The 14,255-nt window shown below is 40.3% G+C and overlaps 1 protein-coding gene across 1 annotated transcript in view; it reads right to left on the reverse strand.

The window, feature by feature from the left end:
• MMRN1 (multimerin 1) overlaps positions 1–10,852 on the reverse strand; it is a 43,423-nt gene extending 32,571 nt beyond the window's left edge. Inside the window, exon 1 of the mRNA XM_051789741.1 lies at positions 10,229–10,852. Coding sequence (XP_051645701.1) covers positions 10,229–10,746 — 518 coding nt within the window. The 5' untranslated portion in view covers positions 10,747–10,852. The remainder of the gene's footprint in view (positions 1–10,228) is intronic.
• Between the last annotated feature and the right edge of the window lie 3,403 nt (positions 10,853–14,255).

Raw genomic sequence — 14,255 nt, forward strand, 5'->3', positions numbered from 1 at the left:
ATTATTACTGAGGGTGGCTAGCTTTGAGGTAACAGCTACTGGCACTTGCCTATTTGGAGATGCCCTCCAAAGAGAAAAATGCTACAATACACCCCAAGTGTATCAGTTAAGGGCTATTCATGTTTTTTAAAGACAGTCTGAACTCAGCCTTTTGCTAACTAGCTTTTAACTAACTTGAGTAGATTGTTTCCATTAAAAAAATTTAACTCATTGTTTCTATTTAAATATTAAACTCATTCTTAAGATATGTGAGTGCAATATCTGAAACTGTGGTTCTCACACGGACCAGAAATCTTTGATCAGGCTAAATTGGAGGAAATATTCACAGCAAAAGAGCCCCTGGTGTGATTCATAATTAGGTTTATGCTACCAATGAAATAAGCTCATTAAGAGACGTTAAGAATGTAAATATAATTTTGAAATCAAATTGTCTGAAAAAATGTAGATTTGGAAATAGAAGATGAAGCGTGGCAGAAGAACTATGACAGGCTGTGTTGATGCAAAGGCAGAACAGAAGACAACTGATTTGCATAACAGGACTTTAAACCTGAAAATCCTCTTTACCCTCCCTGGAATAATTTATTCCAGCTCATCAACACAGGCTTCTAACATGCAGATTTTGTTGAGAGCTGCAGGAGCCCAGCATCTCTTTTGCATTGAGCCTGATTTCAATCAGGAAAGCTGTATTTGAAAACAAAACAAAATCCTTGCAACATACAACAGAAATCCAGCCTGGAAAGAGTGGTACAAGTCCCTGACTGGCATAAAGCCCAAGTAGCAGATTTCATTCTCCTCTTCCATGTATTGGCCTGGGATATGCACTGGCAGCAATGTGTGGGAGAGTCCTCAGGCCTTTGAACTAGCTTCTTTGATATGGTATTTGCAGCAGCATTTCCAGCCTGAATCAAAATGCTGCTAGCCCAACTCTGCACCCAGCGTGATTTGACCATACCCAAAAGTGTCGTCCCACCCTTAAGAAGAAGGCAGCACCTATACCGAGCAGCAGGTCACAGTGCTAAGAGCAGCACTTGCTTCTGCTGGAAGCAGTGAGCACGTCTGCTCGGTAGCTTCGGCATCTCGAGTCCTCTGGGGCTTACGGCCACTGCCAGCTCCGAATCCTGAACAGACGACGGATCCTGGAGCCTGCCCAGGCGGCTGGAACAAAGCACCTGCAACCGGGCAGGAATCCATTAGCGGGACCCAGACGATGCCTTGAGGTCTTGCCTTCAGCTTTTGCGGTCGCCGCCTTCTGCTTCAGGGGACACTCGAAAGCCCTTAAACCCGCCGCTGCTTCCCTGGCGCTTTGCCGGCACTCTTAAAACCCCTCGCCTAATTCCCAATTAGCGGGTGCTCGGATTCAGCTCCTCCTCGCTGCCGGCGGTGGGATGCGCTGCCGGGCAAGGCCGGCAGGTGGCGGCCGCGGCCCGCGGAGGGGAGCGCTGGGAAGGGAGATGAGGCCCGCGGGAAGGAGGGAGAAACAGCAGGGAATAAACGTGCCTGGCTCCAAAAAGGAGCACTGTGGCTGCTCCGGCTGCTGTTGGTCTGGTCTGTGACAGGATTGTTCTGAACGCGCTCGCAAGTCAATGGAAATGCGTGTGTTTTAACTCCAGCGGGCTTTGAACCCACCCTCTTGGCGCTGTGTTACCAAATGTTGCTGGAAAGCAAAGTGCAATTTACACTAATACCAAAAAAATCGTGATTTCTTTATGTTGAGAGGAAGTATATGAGACTGCAAGGACCCCTTCCACAGCACATTTCCACTGTAAACTGTTTGTTGGGTACATTGCTGAGAGAAAAAAACCCAAGCCTCACAAAAGCTTCCAGCAGCACCTGTACGTGGTGATTGCTTCCACTTGCTTGTAAGCACAGATGTTTGTAAGTGGTCCTAAAGTCAGCCCACGGGAACACCAGAGGTAGTCAGCCACAAAAGGTATAGAATTTGTTCTGCCCCCTTCATATTATATCTGAAAATTACTTATTTTTGTCTGTAAGTAAATTAGATTGCTTGGCTTTTAATAGAAATGCTATTGAATCAGCCCAGCTGAACATCAGTGAATCATGAAAATGAGATTATTGTGTTGCTGAAGGAATACAAAAGGACTCAGAGCTGGAGCTGCTGTCAAAGTCCATGCCCAGCTTGGTGGTTGTGTCTCCTTCATGTTATATGCAGCTTATTTGTATTTCACAGAATAGTTTATGAAATACTTATCTTGATTCTACACCTGTTCTCATTTTTATTGTCCTTTACATCTGAGCAAAGGGGATGTAGAAAGATGCTACAAGTACTTAGAGCCAGGGGATGCCTTATGAGGAGAGGCTCAGGGACCAGGGCTTGTTCAGGCTGGGGAACGGAGGACATGGAGGGCACCTCACAGCAGCCTCCCTGGCCCTGCAGGGAGGATACTGTGTAGTTGGAGCACAGCTATTCCCAGCATTACAGGGCAGGAGGACAAGAAACAACAGGTGCGTATTGAAAAAAGAGAGGTTCAGACTGACTATGGTAAACTTTTTCCCTATAAGGGCACCCAAGCATTGTAGCAGGGCCCAGAGGGGTTGTACAATGACCAGCTCAGAGAGTGGAGCTCAGTGCCCAACTGGATCAAACCCAAGCCACTTGGTCTAATCTCACGTCCAGCCCTGCTGTGAACAGGAGGTCCCTTCCAACCTGCGTGACCCTATGGGTCTGTGAACTTATGATCTTGCTTATATATCTATCTATCTCCTTTTGGTGATATTATTGTTCTTCTGAAAGAAGGTAGGTTAAGTGCATCCACACGTAAAAACATATAATAACATAGTGTGGAAGAAATCCATTCTTTGTTTTTTGTTGTTGTTTTTTTTTTTTTTTTAAGATAGGATCTTTCCCAGTCTGAAAGACTGCTACATAAAGATCAGAGCATAAGCCCTGAATTTAGGTTGTGTAAAAGTACATTGCTGTGATCTATTTTCAATTTGCTTTAAACAGTTTGACAAGTTTGGATGAGGAGAGATAATGTTGATTGACACAATGTAAACACTCAGATTATAAGGATAGCGAGCACCTTCGCAACGTTTTTTAGCTCTTGCATGGGAGATCAGATTTTAGCAACTTCCTCTGAATTCCACTAGGTGACTACAGAGACTTCTCACTTTGTTGATATTAGTGATGTGGTAAATTCTCTATTTAAATGAGTATTAGTCATCTCTCAAAAATATAAGATCTACTTCAAAGAAAAATTAAAAACCTGAACCAGAATCAGTTAATTTTTTAGGTTCAGTGCCTAGATTCCTTTGTTCTGAAAAATATAAATCTGAGCTGAAAAAAAATTCAGTACTCACTAAGGACTGACCATGAACAAATCAAATTGGGAAATGTGTTTTACATGGTGATTGGAATGGAAAAAACTCTAAAAAGTGCATTTGATATTTAATATAATGTTGTATGTGATGGTAAAATATGTTATAGGATGTGGTTTTATTCCTGAGAAACAGCTGAATTGTTGACACTGAAGTATTAGGTGTCAAACAATTGTTTAATGCTTGTTTTTTTTCAGGACTCAGTGTCCTGACATTTTGTCCTGTCTATTACAAAACACAGATCCTACTCTCGTCATTCATTTCCTTTTTTTGTATGTACAGTTCTGAAGCCTTGGACTGTGAACAGCCCCTTTGTTTCATCCAAGTTTTTATTTACTCTGTCCTACCTTGTGCTTCAAAAATTAATTCACAATTTCCACTTATCTAGCACTTCACCAATCTGTTTTAGCATTTAAAAAGTTCTCTTGTTGCAAATCCAATCAGCTCTTTTAGACCTGATCTCCCACTGTGTTAAGAGCCCTTTAAAACAATCAAACTTTTCCAGATAGAATTTAGACTTTTGAGAAGATATCCATCAATCTCCTTTGAGAATCATCCAGTAAAACCCATTTGAAAAAAAACCAGAAAAGCTGTTCTTTAGAAGGGCCTTAATTCTACATTTCCCCCTCTGAAATAGAAATTTATTTTCCATCTACTAATTGATCCAGAGTACGAAATTCATTAAGGTAGTTCTGATCTGTTTTACTGTCAGTACTTTTCAGGTGACCTTCAGTGGTACTGGTTTGATTTTCATTGCTTTGTTAGTCCTTTTGTAATCTGCAGAAAAGGAGATTGTATTGTGTCAGTGATGGCTTCTCCACTTTGAGAAACAGTGACAAAAAAAAAAAAAAGCCTTTATAAATGAGAAAATAAAAATATAAAAAATATGATCCATGGCAGTTCCATGGGTGAATGCTGTTCTTCAGTCTGTTCATAGTGTTGTTCTGGCAACTTCTCTTTTCTTATTTACCTTCAGTAAATGAAGGTAAATACCTTGCCAGTTTCTTTGTATCTGATTTGTCACTTAATCATGCAGATGTATATCTTTACAGTGTCACTGATTGATTTTAGGGGGCTCTTGAACAAAAAGGATCTGAGCCAAAGTCCATGAAATTCAAGGTGATTTTTTTCCACAGGCTTTTCCTCATGACTGATGGTGTTGCTCACCAGGACTGTGATACAGAATAGATGCTTTGAGATTTGCAGAGAAAATATAATTTGAAACACTTACATTCTCTAACTGGTAACACAGATAAGCCTTTGGAAAACATATGGGGACACCTTGCTGCTTGTCCTCCTCCTTGCCGAGTCTATTCTAGAATTAGAATTAGTTTCCCAAAATGTTAATTATATTCAGATTTGTAAGAATGAGTGTTTTCTGTGCACACTTGAGCAGACGTTTCTGATGTACCTTAAATGAAATGCTAGGAAGAGTCGAATATTTGCAATGGCTGGGAGGTAAATCCTGTCCGGTTTGTTACCATAATCCCAATCTATGCAGAGGGGTGAAGGGATGTTTTAGGGATGGAAAACAGTCTGTTCCTAATCCTTGCTGTTCCCATGGCAGATGAAACAAAGAACAAGAGCAAAGTTAAGCATGAACATCAATGCAACAGTGTAATGAGATGAGCAGAAACACTTCTTACCCCTGAAAAAATTCAGAAATCATCTGTATAGTGGTGCCTTATCTGAATCTGATCACAGAAAAACTAAATAACAAGACTCTGAGGAACTTAAGTACTTTGTGAGAGTCTCAAAAGCAACCTTGGCAGAGAAGGGATTTTTTTTCCAGTGCTGTGTTTTCTGTGCCACTGAAAAGAGTCTGTCATGATTCTACCTAGCCATTATTGCCATTTTCAATGGTCTTTAGGACTGCAATGGGACTAACGCTGAGCTCAGAATGGGAAGGAAAATTGTATTGTGGGCTTACAGCCAAGCAACAGAAATATCTTCAAGATGCTGCTGGACAAGAGGGGCTTATTGCAAAGATCTTCTGCATGGCTGAAATACAACATTCTGGGGGCAAAGCCTGTCAGACACCTCCTGACACTTACCCACCAAGGTGACCTAAGGGCATTATAAGAGTTTCCTCCTTCCAGCTCATAGTGAGTATACCTAGTGAGGCAGAAACCTAAGCCATGCATGACTGTATTTTTCGTAAATGCACAGTGATGCAAAATCTTAAGAAATCGATTCAAGAATTGTTCTCTCTGCTCCATTAAAAAGTGACATGATGAAAAGAGACTGTGAACCTTGCATTAACTAGGCAGTTAAATCAGGTTTCTATGTGTCTTGTGTATCTGAACCATCTGCTGATCTTAACCATTCATTTTAATTTGTCAGTACACTAGAATTCTACCAAGCTGATACAGGCAAAAGCAATTCCCATGGAGAAATGCAGGCGTCTGGCCATGAGAATGAAATATTTCAGCACTCCCATCACATGTGACAGCTAAGCAAATCTGTCCCTGGTGCTGACTTTATTAAAGCCTCCTATGCTTAGTAATAAAATAGTCACCTCACCAGTACCCAAGGTAATGGCATGGGAAGTCTATAAAGACCCTCAGTGGCTTCCTGATAACTGGAAAAGGTGTAATATACACATACTAAGAGAAAAGACTTATGTAGAACCATTCAACAATGTGGAGACACTGTGGGTAATTTACAGCCTGAATCAATGTCTCATGTATTCAGGAGCTGCCTTGAACAGTAATTAATAAAGTAGGGTTCAGAATGGAAAGATGAGTGAGCTAGTCTCAGGACTCCACCTCAGACTTACTCCATGGCACCACTGTTATTTAAACTGCTTTATACAGTGAAATACTGCAATTGTCTCTCTCCTGAGAGATATGAATATGAAAAATATGTATCTCAAATGAACTCAATTGAAAAGAATGTATCATAAATTTTCTTCTTTGACATCAAATTGCTGCTCAGATTTAATGTCACTGAACTTTGGAAAAACTCTCTGGTTTCCCAGCATTTCTTTATTCATTGATATGGATTGCATGAAACTTTCAAGATAGGTAGAAATAAAAAAAAAAAGAAAACAAACCATATTTGTAGAGACATTAAGTCTTATGTTTCAGGGCTTAACTCAAATTCATTACTAGGAGTGAAGAAAGGAGTTTTCCTTCAGCTCAGGCCATTCCAGATATACTTCCTATGAAGTTTTCTTATCCTTCTGAAAGCTTGGGTGCAGACCCCACCATAAGGGGGGATACCTCACCAGAGAAAACACTCTTCTGAAATAGTTTGAGAGCAGGTAGCTATAAATTATATCCTCCTGTACCTATTCTAAGGTTAACTATAAAATTGTTCCACTGTGAAAGAACAGGATTTAATTGTATCTTCATGTCAGTGAAGAATAAGGAAGAGTTTAGGGTTTTTAGAGACAAGGATATGCCCAACATTTAGTCCTTGTAATACCATACTAAGAAGTGATGTAGAGTGGCCCAAAGCAAAGCTTTGCCTTATTAACAGTAGACTCTTGGATCTGGAGAGTTTAGACCTGCACTGTACTTCTCATTGGGTGACTGCCTACTGTAGTATGTCTCTGCCCCCAGGAGTTCTGCTGGAATCTGAAAAGCTAAACTGAGATGAGTTTTTAAAATAAAGTCATGGTCTTTGGCAAATATGGTTCTGTTTCAGTAGGGAAAAAAAGTATTCTGACAGTTCTGAGTGCATTTCTCTCAATAAAATGAAAGAGAAACTTGTCAGAACCCTGAGGGCGCCTGTGCTGACCCAGGATTTCCATCTATACATCCTACTTGTGGGCTCAGGAGCCCCGGTGAAGTTCTTCCCAGGGCTACATTGTGTCTGTGGCAATCCTGACCTACAAGCTGACATCCTGGCCTAACTTTGACCTTGCCCCATCATTATGGACTTGCCCAGTGATCGCTTGCCCTAGTCACCATCACCAGGCCTGATCCTGACTTGCCGATTTGCCTTCCCAGCTTCATGTTGGCACTTCAGCATCAACACGGATGTGCCTGGTGATTTGGGCTCGGGGGGGGGGTGCTAGCTGCCACATCTAGATGTGTCCTGCCTGCCCTGCTTGGTGGCTGTCAGAAATATTCTTCAGGGGCAAACTTTGAAAATCCATTAAATATTTCCAATTTGTGCTCTTCTGACATTTTAATGTGAATTTTTCAAAAATAGAATGAATCAGAACTTTTTTCTGACATAGTTCTTGTATGCATGTGATAAAATATGTGTATGTAATATTGTTTCCAAATAATCTAGGGTAGAGATAACAAGGGAATTATCTTTGTAATTAAGCCATTAAGGCACATGACCTCCTACAGAAAGGGGTATCTGGGTAATTACACTTGTACAATGGGCACCTATTGTACCTTGTAGGTAATCTGACTGGAGACTCTCTAACAAAATATATGTACTGGTATTTTTAAAATTATAAATGTATTTTAAAACAAATGCTCATTCTTGTTTGTTTTCCTTCCTCCTGTCTCTCACTGATCTCTCCTTATTGTTCCTTCTATATGGAACCTCTCAACATCAGCATCTGTTAGCACAACGGGTTGTCATAAAAGATTACAGAGTCATGCAGTTCCTGCAAGGTCACTCACAAGTTTAGGTTAGAATACAGGCTATAACAAGAGAGATGCTTTAATTCAAAGTAAATTCGAAAGCAAATTGTGCTTCCAGATTTCCTCAGAGGTAGTATACTTTACAACTGTGGACTCTGCTATCAAGGCATTCATGCTGTGCTCGGGCTTCAAATGAGTAAGCTTTGAAGAAAGCTGCATGTCTTTATTGGAAGTCTCACAGCATCTCTTGCACTTTATTAGCAATAAAGATTAAAAAGATTTAAAAGAAAATATAAACTGGAAACAAATTTAGGGTGTAGTCAATGACACCTGCACATAATAAATCAAAATGCTTGTGTTCTTATGCATAGTTTCTCAGCAACAACTTTTCAGGTGTTTCACAGCAGTGATTGGTAACAGTGAGCACACTAGACTTGGCATTTTCTCATGCCTTTACTGAAAAAAATGAGTCACAAGCAACTTTATTATTCCTCTGGGTCTCCTTCATAGGGAAAGGAAGATGGAGTAGTGAAGTGATTTTACTTAAGTCACAGTCCAAGTCAGTGGCAAAACTGGAAGAAAAGTTCAAAACACTCTAGCTGATTGTAAAAACACCCACATACAGTAGGAAGACAAGCCTTTTAGCATGAGAATCTTGCTGCGAAAAGGATTGAGCCACACCTAGAACTGTAGACCTTTGCTAGAGAGAGAGAGAGGCTATTGTAGCTCAGCAGTTTAAGAAAGAGAGAGGGGATTCAGCACTCTGTTTTATGCTGGGGTTTCATGCTGCTACACGTTCCTGTAACTTCGATATGCAACCCTGGCTTTATCGTTAACTTGCTCAATGGAATCAAATATGTATGTTGCACAGCAGGTTGCTCCTTGACCACTCATGAAATCAGGTGCTAGAAAATGCGTGATTTGCTTGTTTTGCCTCTCTGCAGTTGCAACTATATGTCATTATGAAAACAAAATATGAGACCACCTTCACCAGAGACTGATTTTTTGCTATCTATATTTATATCTTAAGTAAGAGATAGAATGAATATCTGCTGATTCACAGAGTTTCTCTAAAGATTAATTTCACTGAAATACTGTTCTTGAAGAAAGCTGGGAAAGATAAAAACCAAGGTTAGTGAGTATTAATAGCTATTTTAATGGAAATGTAGTTATCAGCTCTCATGTAAAAAGAGAACCCATTTAACTCAAGTTAACTCAAACATTCTGCCCCACACTGTAGTAAGGTGTTGTAACAGATGACATTCACAGATGACATAGGAGTATACTAGGAAAGCTATCCGGAAAACACAGCTCCTTACTGTGGTATCTCTTTCAAGCAGAGGCAAAGGACTCCTTTCCTTTGGGTCTTTGTGCATTATTTCCCTTATGCATGATCCTAAACATGCTCAGATCAATGGCAATCTTACCTTTGAGTTGAAGGAACATTAGCTCCCAGTCATACATAGCAAGATAATTGTAGGAGTATTTCTAAGGGATGATTTATTCTCTTTCTCGTGAATTTGAATGCTAACATTTAGGAAAGTACTATCAAAAGAAGAAATCTATATTCTGAAAGCCTACTCTCCATAACTACTATGGAAAACAACCAATCCTTTGTGTCTTTCATTTTCTAGCAGTATCTGATTATATATCAGCAATTAAGGGAAACTTGCAACATCTGCAAAGACAGTATTAATATCCCCATTGAGAACTGAAGACACTGGGGAACAAAGAAAATAATAATTCCAGAGCTATAAAACTAGACAGTACAGTTTGACATATTCTGCTATGCATAGCTATTATGTAAGTTATACAGTTCTGAATGCACAGTCACCTGCAACACCACTTTTCATAAGTTTTTATGTGTTTCAAATTGTCAGACATTGATGCATTTTGTACACTTAATCGCTTGTATTTTCAATTTAGTGGAGAAGTTTATGAACACAATATTTTCAATAGATTCCAAATGAAATAGTGCATATGCAATTTCTTTTACCCACAAGAAAAAAAAGGGAAAAAAACACCAACAGAAGTTTATTGTGCATAAACTGGGGGACGTCTATTGTTCTTTCCTACCCATATATGATAATGACTTTCCTGTTGATTTTGAGATAACTACCCTGAGGAATAAAACATTGCAGAATTTACTCTGTTACAAATGTATGGTTTTACCTGAGTAGGTGCTGCAGGTTTGGTCCCTTGCTTGTTTTATCTGATCTTTTTTAAGCTCAGAAAATAATTTTGCTGAAATTGCTAGAACTTTTGCCAATTATTTCACTGGGAACAGAAAAATAGGTATTCCTAAGCAGTACACAGGAGACAAGAAAAACCACAGAACTTACCTTCCCCTGGTAGTTTCAAAGCTGGATGCTTTGGAGTTGGTATCCTGCTGGGTACTGGTGACGCCAGTGCTGTGGGAGGACTGCTTGATAGATCTGTTCCCTGGAGTTGTAGCCCGGCTTGTAGTGACCCCTTGCTGGAGAGGGACTTCTCTAGCGTTGCTTTGTAGAGTTGTCCCTTTGCTGCTGGATGAGCTTCCCATCTTGTCGCTGTCAGAGTCTCCATCACTTGACTGCATTGCAGGGGTAGATGTTGTCAGATTTGAAATTTTCTTCACTGCTTTCATTCCCAGAGTCTTGCCTGAAGACGCAAAAGGAGGTCCCTGTAAATCACTCACTTTGTCAGCTTGGATTTCCGAATGGGGTGACCCTGCAATTGTGGTCGAAGATGGAGTCAAGTCTGAGTGACTTATCTGGGTTTCACCACCCTGTCCTGTGGTCCAGAGCTTTCCTGGAGTGTTAAATCCAGCACTGCCACTCTGTAAGTGCAATAGTAGCAGCAAGAAGACGATCTCCTTCATTCTGATGGTTTGTAAATGCTACAAATTATCTCACATTTATTTCCCAAACAAGAAATCCTGAAGCTTCTCCCTTCTCCTGAGCTGCTACTCGTGCAGTGAGCCTACCCAGAGGATGCCCTGACAGGCTTTATTTTCATTGAAAGGAAACAGGTTTTGGTGTTTCAAAACTGACTGAGGAAGCCTGGTTTCCTGTTTCTGTGGATTCACCTTCAACCTGTGACCCCTTGGAGAGTGAGAACCTGGCAGCCTATGTGGGAGGAAAAAAGAAGTTTCTGCAGAAGGCACAGGATAAAGACTAATGGCACAATAGAAATGTGGAAAAATATGTACTGTGAAGTAATCCTGAGGGATAAAACCTGAAATTATTATCTAGTTTTCCTTTCACATGTACATGTACAGAGAAGTGATGTGCCCTTTGAATGGTTCATAATTGTGACCTTGTTATTGAAAAAGATTTAGCAAAACTGGTGTGCTACACAAAGCTGAACGTCAACTGTGTCTTCTCTTTTTGTTTAAGCACACTGCTGCCAACAGTGAGGACCTAAGGAAGAGGTTCACACTGTTGTACCACAAACCTTTGAATGTAATAATTTATCTGTAGTCATTGGCCATTTATGTCTCATCCTATTTCTATACTTCATAATGATGCATATGAAGTATTTCTCTAGCATTGCCCATAGGTCTGGCTGAGGTCAATTGTATGAAGCACAACAAGGCCAAGTGCTGGGTCCAGCACTTTGGCCGTAACAACTCGTAGCAGTGCTACAGGCTGGGGACAGAATGGCTGGAAAGCTGCCTGGCAGAAACAGACCTGGGGGGTGCTGGTCAACAGTTGGCAGAACATGAGCCAGTAGTGTGTCCAGGTGGCCAAGAAGGCCAATGGCATCCTGGCCTGTATCAAAAACAGTGGGTCCAGCAGGACTAGGTAAGTGTCCCTTTGTACTTGACACTGGTGAGGCCACACCTCAAGTGCTGTGTTCAGTTTTGAGCTCCTCACTACAAGAAAGACATTGAGGTGCTGGAGTGAGTCCAGAAAAGGGCAATGAAGCTGGTAAAGGGTCTAGAGGGTAAGTCCTATGAGGACCAGCTGAGGGAGCTGTGGTTGTTTAGCCTGAAGAAAAGGAGCCTCAGAGGAGACCTTATCGGTCTCTACAACTACCTGAAAGGTTGTAGAAGGTGGGAGTTGGTCTCTTTTCCCAGGAAACTCATGACAGAAAAAGAAGAAATGGCCTTAAACCAAATGATAACAGGGGAGGTTCAGATGGGACATAAGGAAGAATTTCCTCTCTAAAAGGGCGGTTGAGCATTGGGATGAGATGCACAGGAAGGTGGTAGAATCACCATCCCCAGAAGTGTTCAAGAAACAACTGGACATGACACTTAGTGCTGTGTTCTGGTGGACATGGTGGTGTTCAGTCAAGGGTTGGACTCAATGGTCTTGGTGGTCTTTTCCAACCTTAATGATTCTATGATTCTATATTCAATATAAAGAGTAAAGATAATTTTTATACTGGAAGGGTAGATGAATAATGGAGCAAGTTACTGAGAGAGGTTGCTGGCTCTCCATGCCTGAAAATATTCGAAACTCAACCAGACAAGACCCTGAGCAATATGATCTAAGTCCTGCTTAGAGTCAGGTTTTAAACCAGATGACCTTCGGATGTCCTTTCCGATCTATCTTACTCTATGAAATTATGCTTAGTAGCTGCAAGGTTGAACACTGCAGTCAGGAAAGAGGAGATGAAACCTTTCCTCCTCTACTGCCATTCTCCAGCTGTCTGAGACTAAGGCTGGTTAGTTTTTTGTTGAAGGAAAAGGTACAAAGAAGCAACAGAATAGACCTGTCAGGAGCCATATAGATCTGAAAGGCCATTGCCAACTGGCTCAAAAAGCCTCTGGCCACTGACACAAGTGCTGTAGTAAGGACTATGGACAATATATCTATGAAAGCAACCTCATGTATCTGGGTTCATATTATTTGAGGATCACCTTTTCTCCAAAATATATTCAAAATCCCCATTCCACGGAAGTCTGATGATTAACAGGGCCACCATGGAAAAGCTGGCAAATAACTTGCTTTTTTTTTCAGAAATTACTTTAAAAAATGAAAAACAAACCCAAACACAAAAGCAAAACACCAAACATGGAGGATAAATCAGTAGACCTTGTTGCAGTCAGGTAAAGCTCTGTGATGACTGTTCCTGTTTGGAAGATTTGGATAACAGTGCTTTGCTTTCAGTTTCCAGATGAAAAGGTTTAGATGTGCTAAAGGGTTGGGTTTTCCATTTGTTGTGGTTTTATTTTTCTGTTTTATTGTCTTGGTAAAACATAGGGTTCTGTGTAAGTAAAACAGATGCAATTTTATGATACAACACTTTAGAAAAGACATGCAGTTGTGCTTCCTTTTGGAGACGTTATTTCCCCTCTCTTTTTCTTATTCGTAATGAAAATCTGTAAATGACCTTTGAATGTAGGACACAGGAGACAATCTAATGAGCAATTTAATTTAAAGACTAACATAAGCTATTTCATGTGAGTGCTTATCTTTCTGAGCTTTATATTTGTGATTTTGAATTAATACCATTACCTGATTAAGCATTTGGCATCCCATATTTTTTAGAAATCCCAAGACAAAATTAAGGGTAAATTAGTGTTGACTGTATTTGCAAATTAAACTCAAGCTGACTTAAAAAAAAATCACAGCAGCTGCATGTTGTGTTTATTCATGCAGTTAGAATGCCTAATAACAAACAAAGCTTAGATTCTGCTTTTAGTTACTTCACTGCAAGTGTTAATTCTGCCTCTAAATTCAGGCCAGCAACTACAGATTTCCACCAGTGCAGAGAAAAGCAGTGTAGAAAAGTCTGGCTTTCAGTTGTTGATAGATTTCATTACAGCAGTGTTTATTTCCCTGTCTGAATACTCCAAAATGAAAATTTATTGTTAATATGATTTGATTAGTATATGTCTGGCCTGTAGATTAAAAGATAAAATTGTTTGAAGCTGGTTTTATTTATCAAAACAATCTTGGCACTGTGAGAAACTCAGGATATCCATTTTCATGTTGCTGCGTGCTGGATCTAAATCCCAAGCTCATTACAGATTGTATTGCAGCATTTGTTCACATCCAAGTGCTGCTTGGTGCAAATTGAACCCAGGAAAAGATCAGCACTTGGATGCATTTGGTGAAACTTAGGTAGAAATAGGTTCAAAATTATCCTGAAAATTCCCATTCAACATGCTGCTCACTCCCTTAAGCATAAATCCATAGGTGCCGCATCTTTTGTATTAGTTGTCTATCAGTGGTACTGAAATCCCTGCCTGTTGGGCTGGTCTCATGGGCTTTCCTTGGAAATTATCAAAGTTGACCTTGGAGCAGAAGCTGGATCTCAAGTTTCCAATCTATATTAAGTGTCCATCTCAGAGTCTACATTCGTGCTTGTTGTTGGACACATATTATTTCACTCGATGAGTCTTTACTTCTGTATAATGTATTATACATCAGCAGG

The sequence above is a fragment of the Manacus candei genome, unplaced genomic scaffold (genome assembly GCF_025592945.1).
Source record: "Manacus candei isolate 608988 ecotype Guabito, Panama unplaced genomic scaffold, ASM2559294v1 h1tg000028l, whole genome shotgun sequence".
Taxonomy (NCBI): domain Eukaryota; kingdom Metazoa; phylum Chordata; class Aves; order Passeriformes; family Pipridae; genus Manacus; species Manacus candei.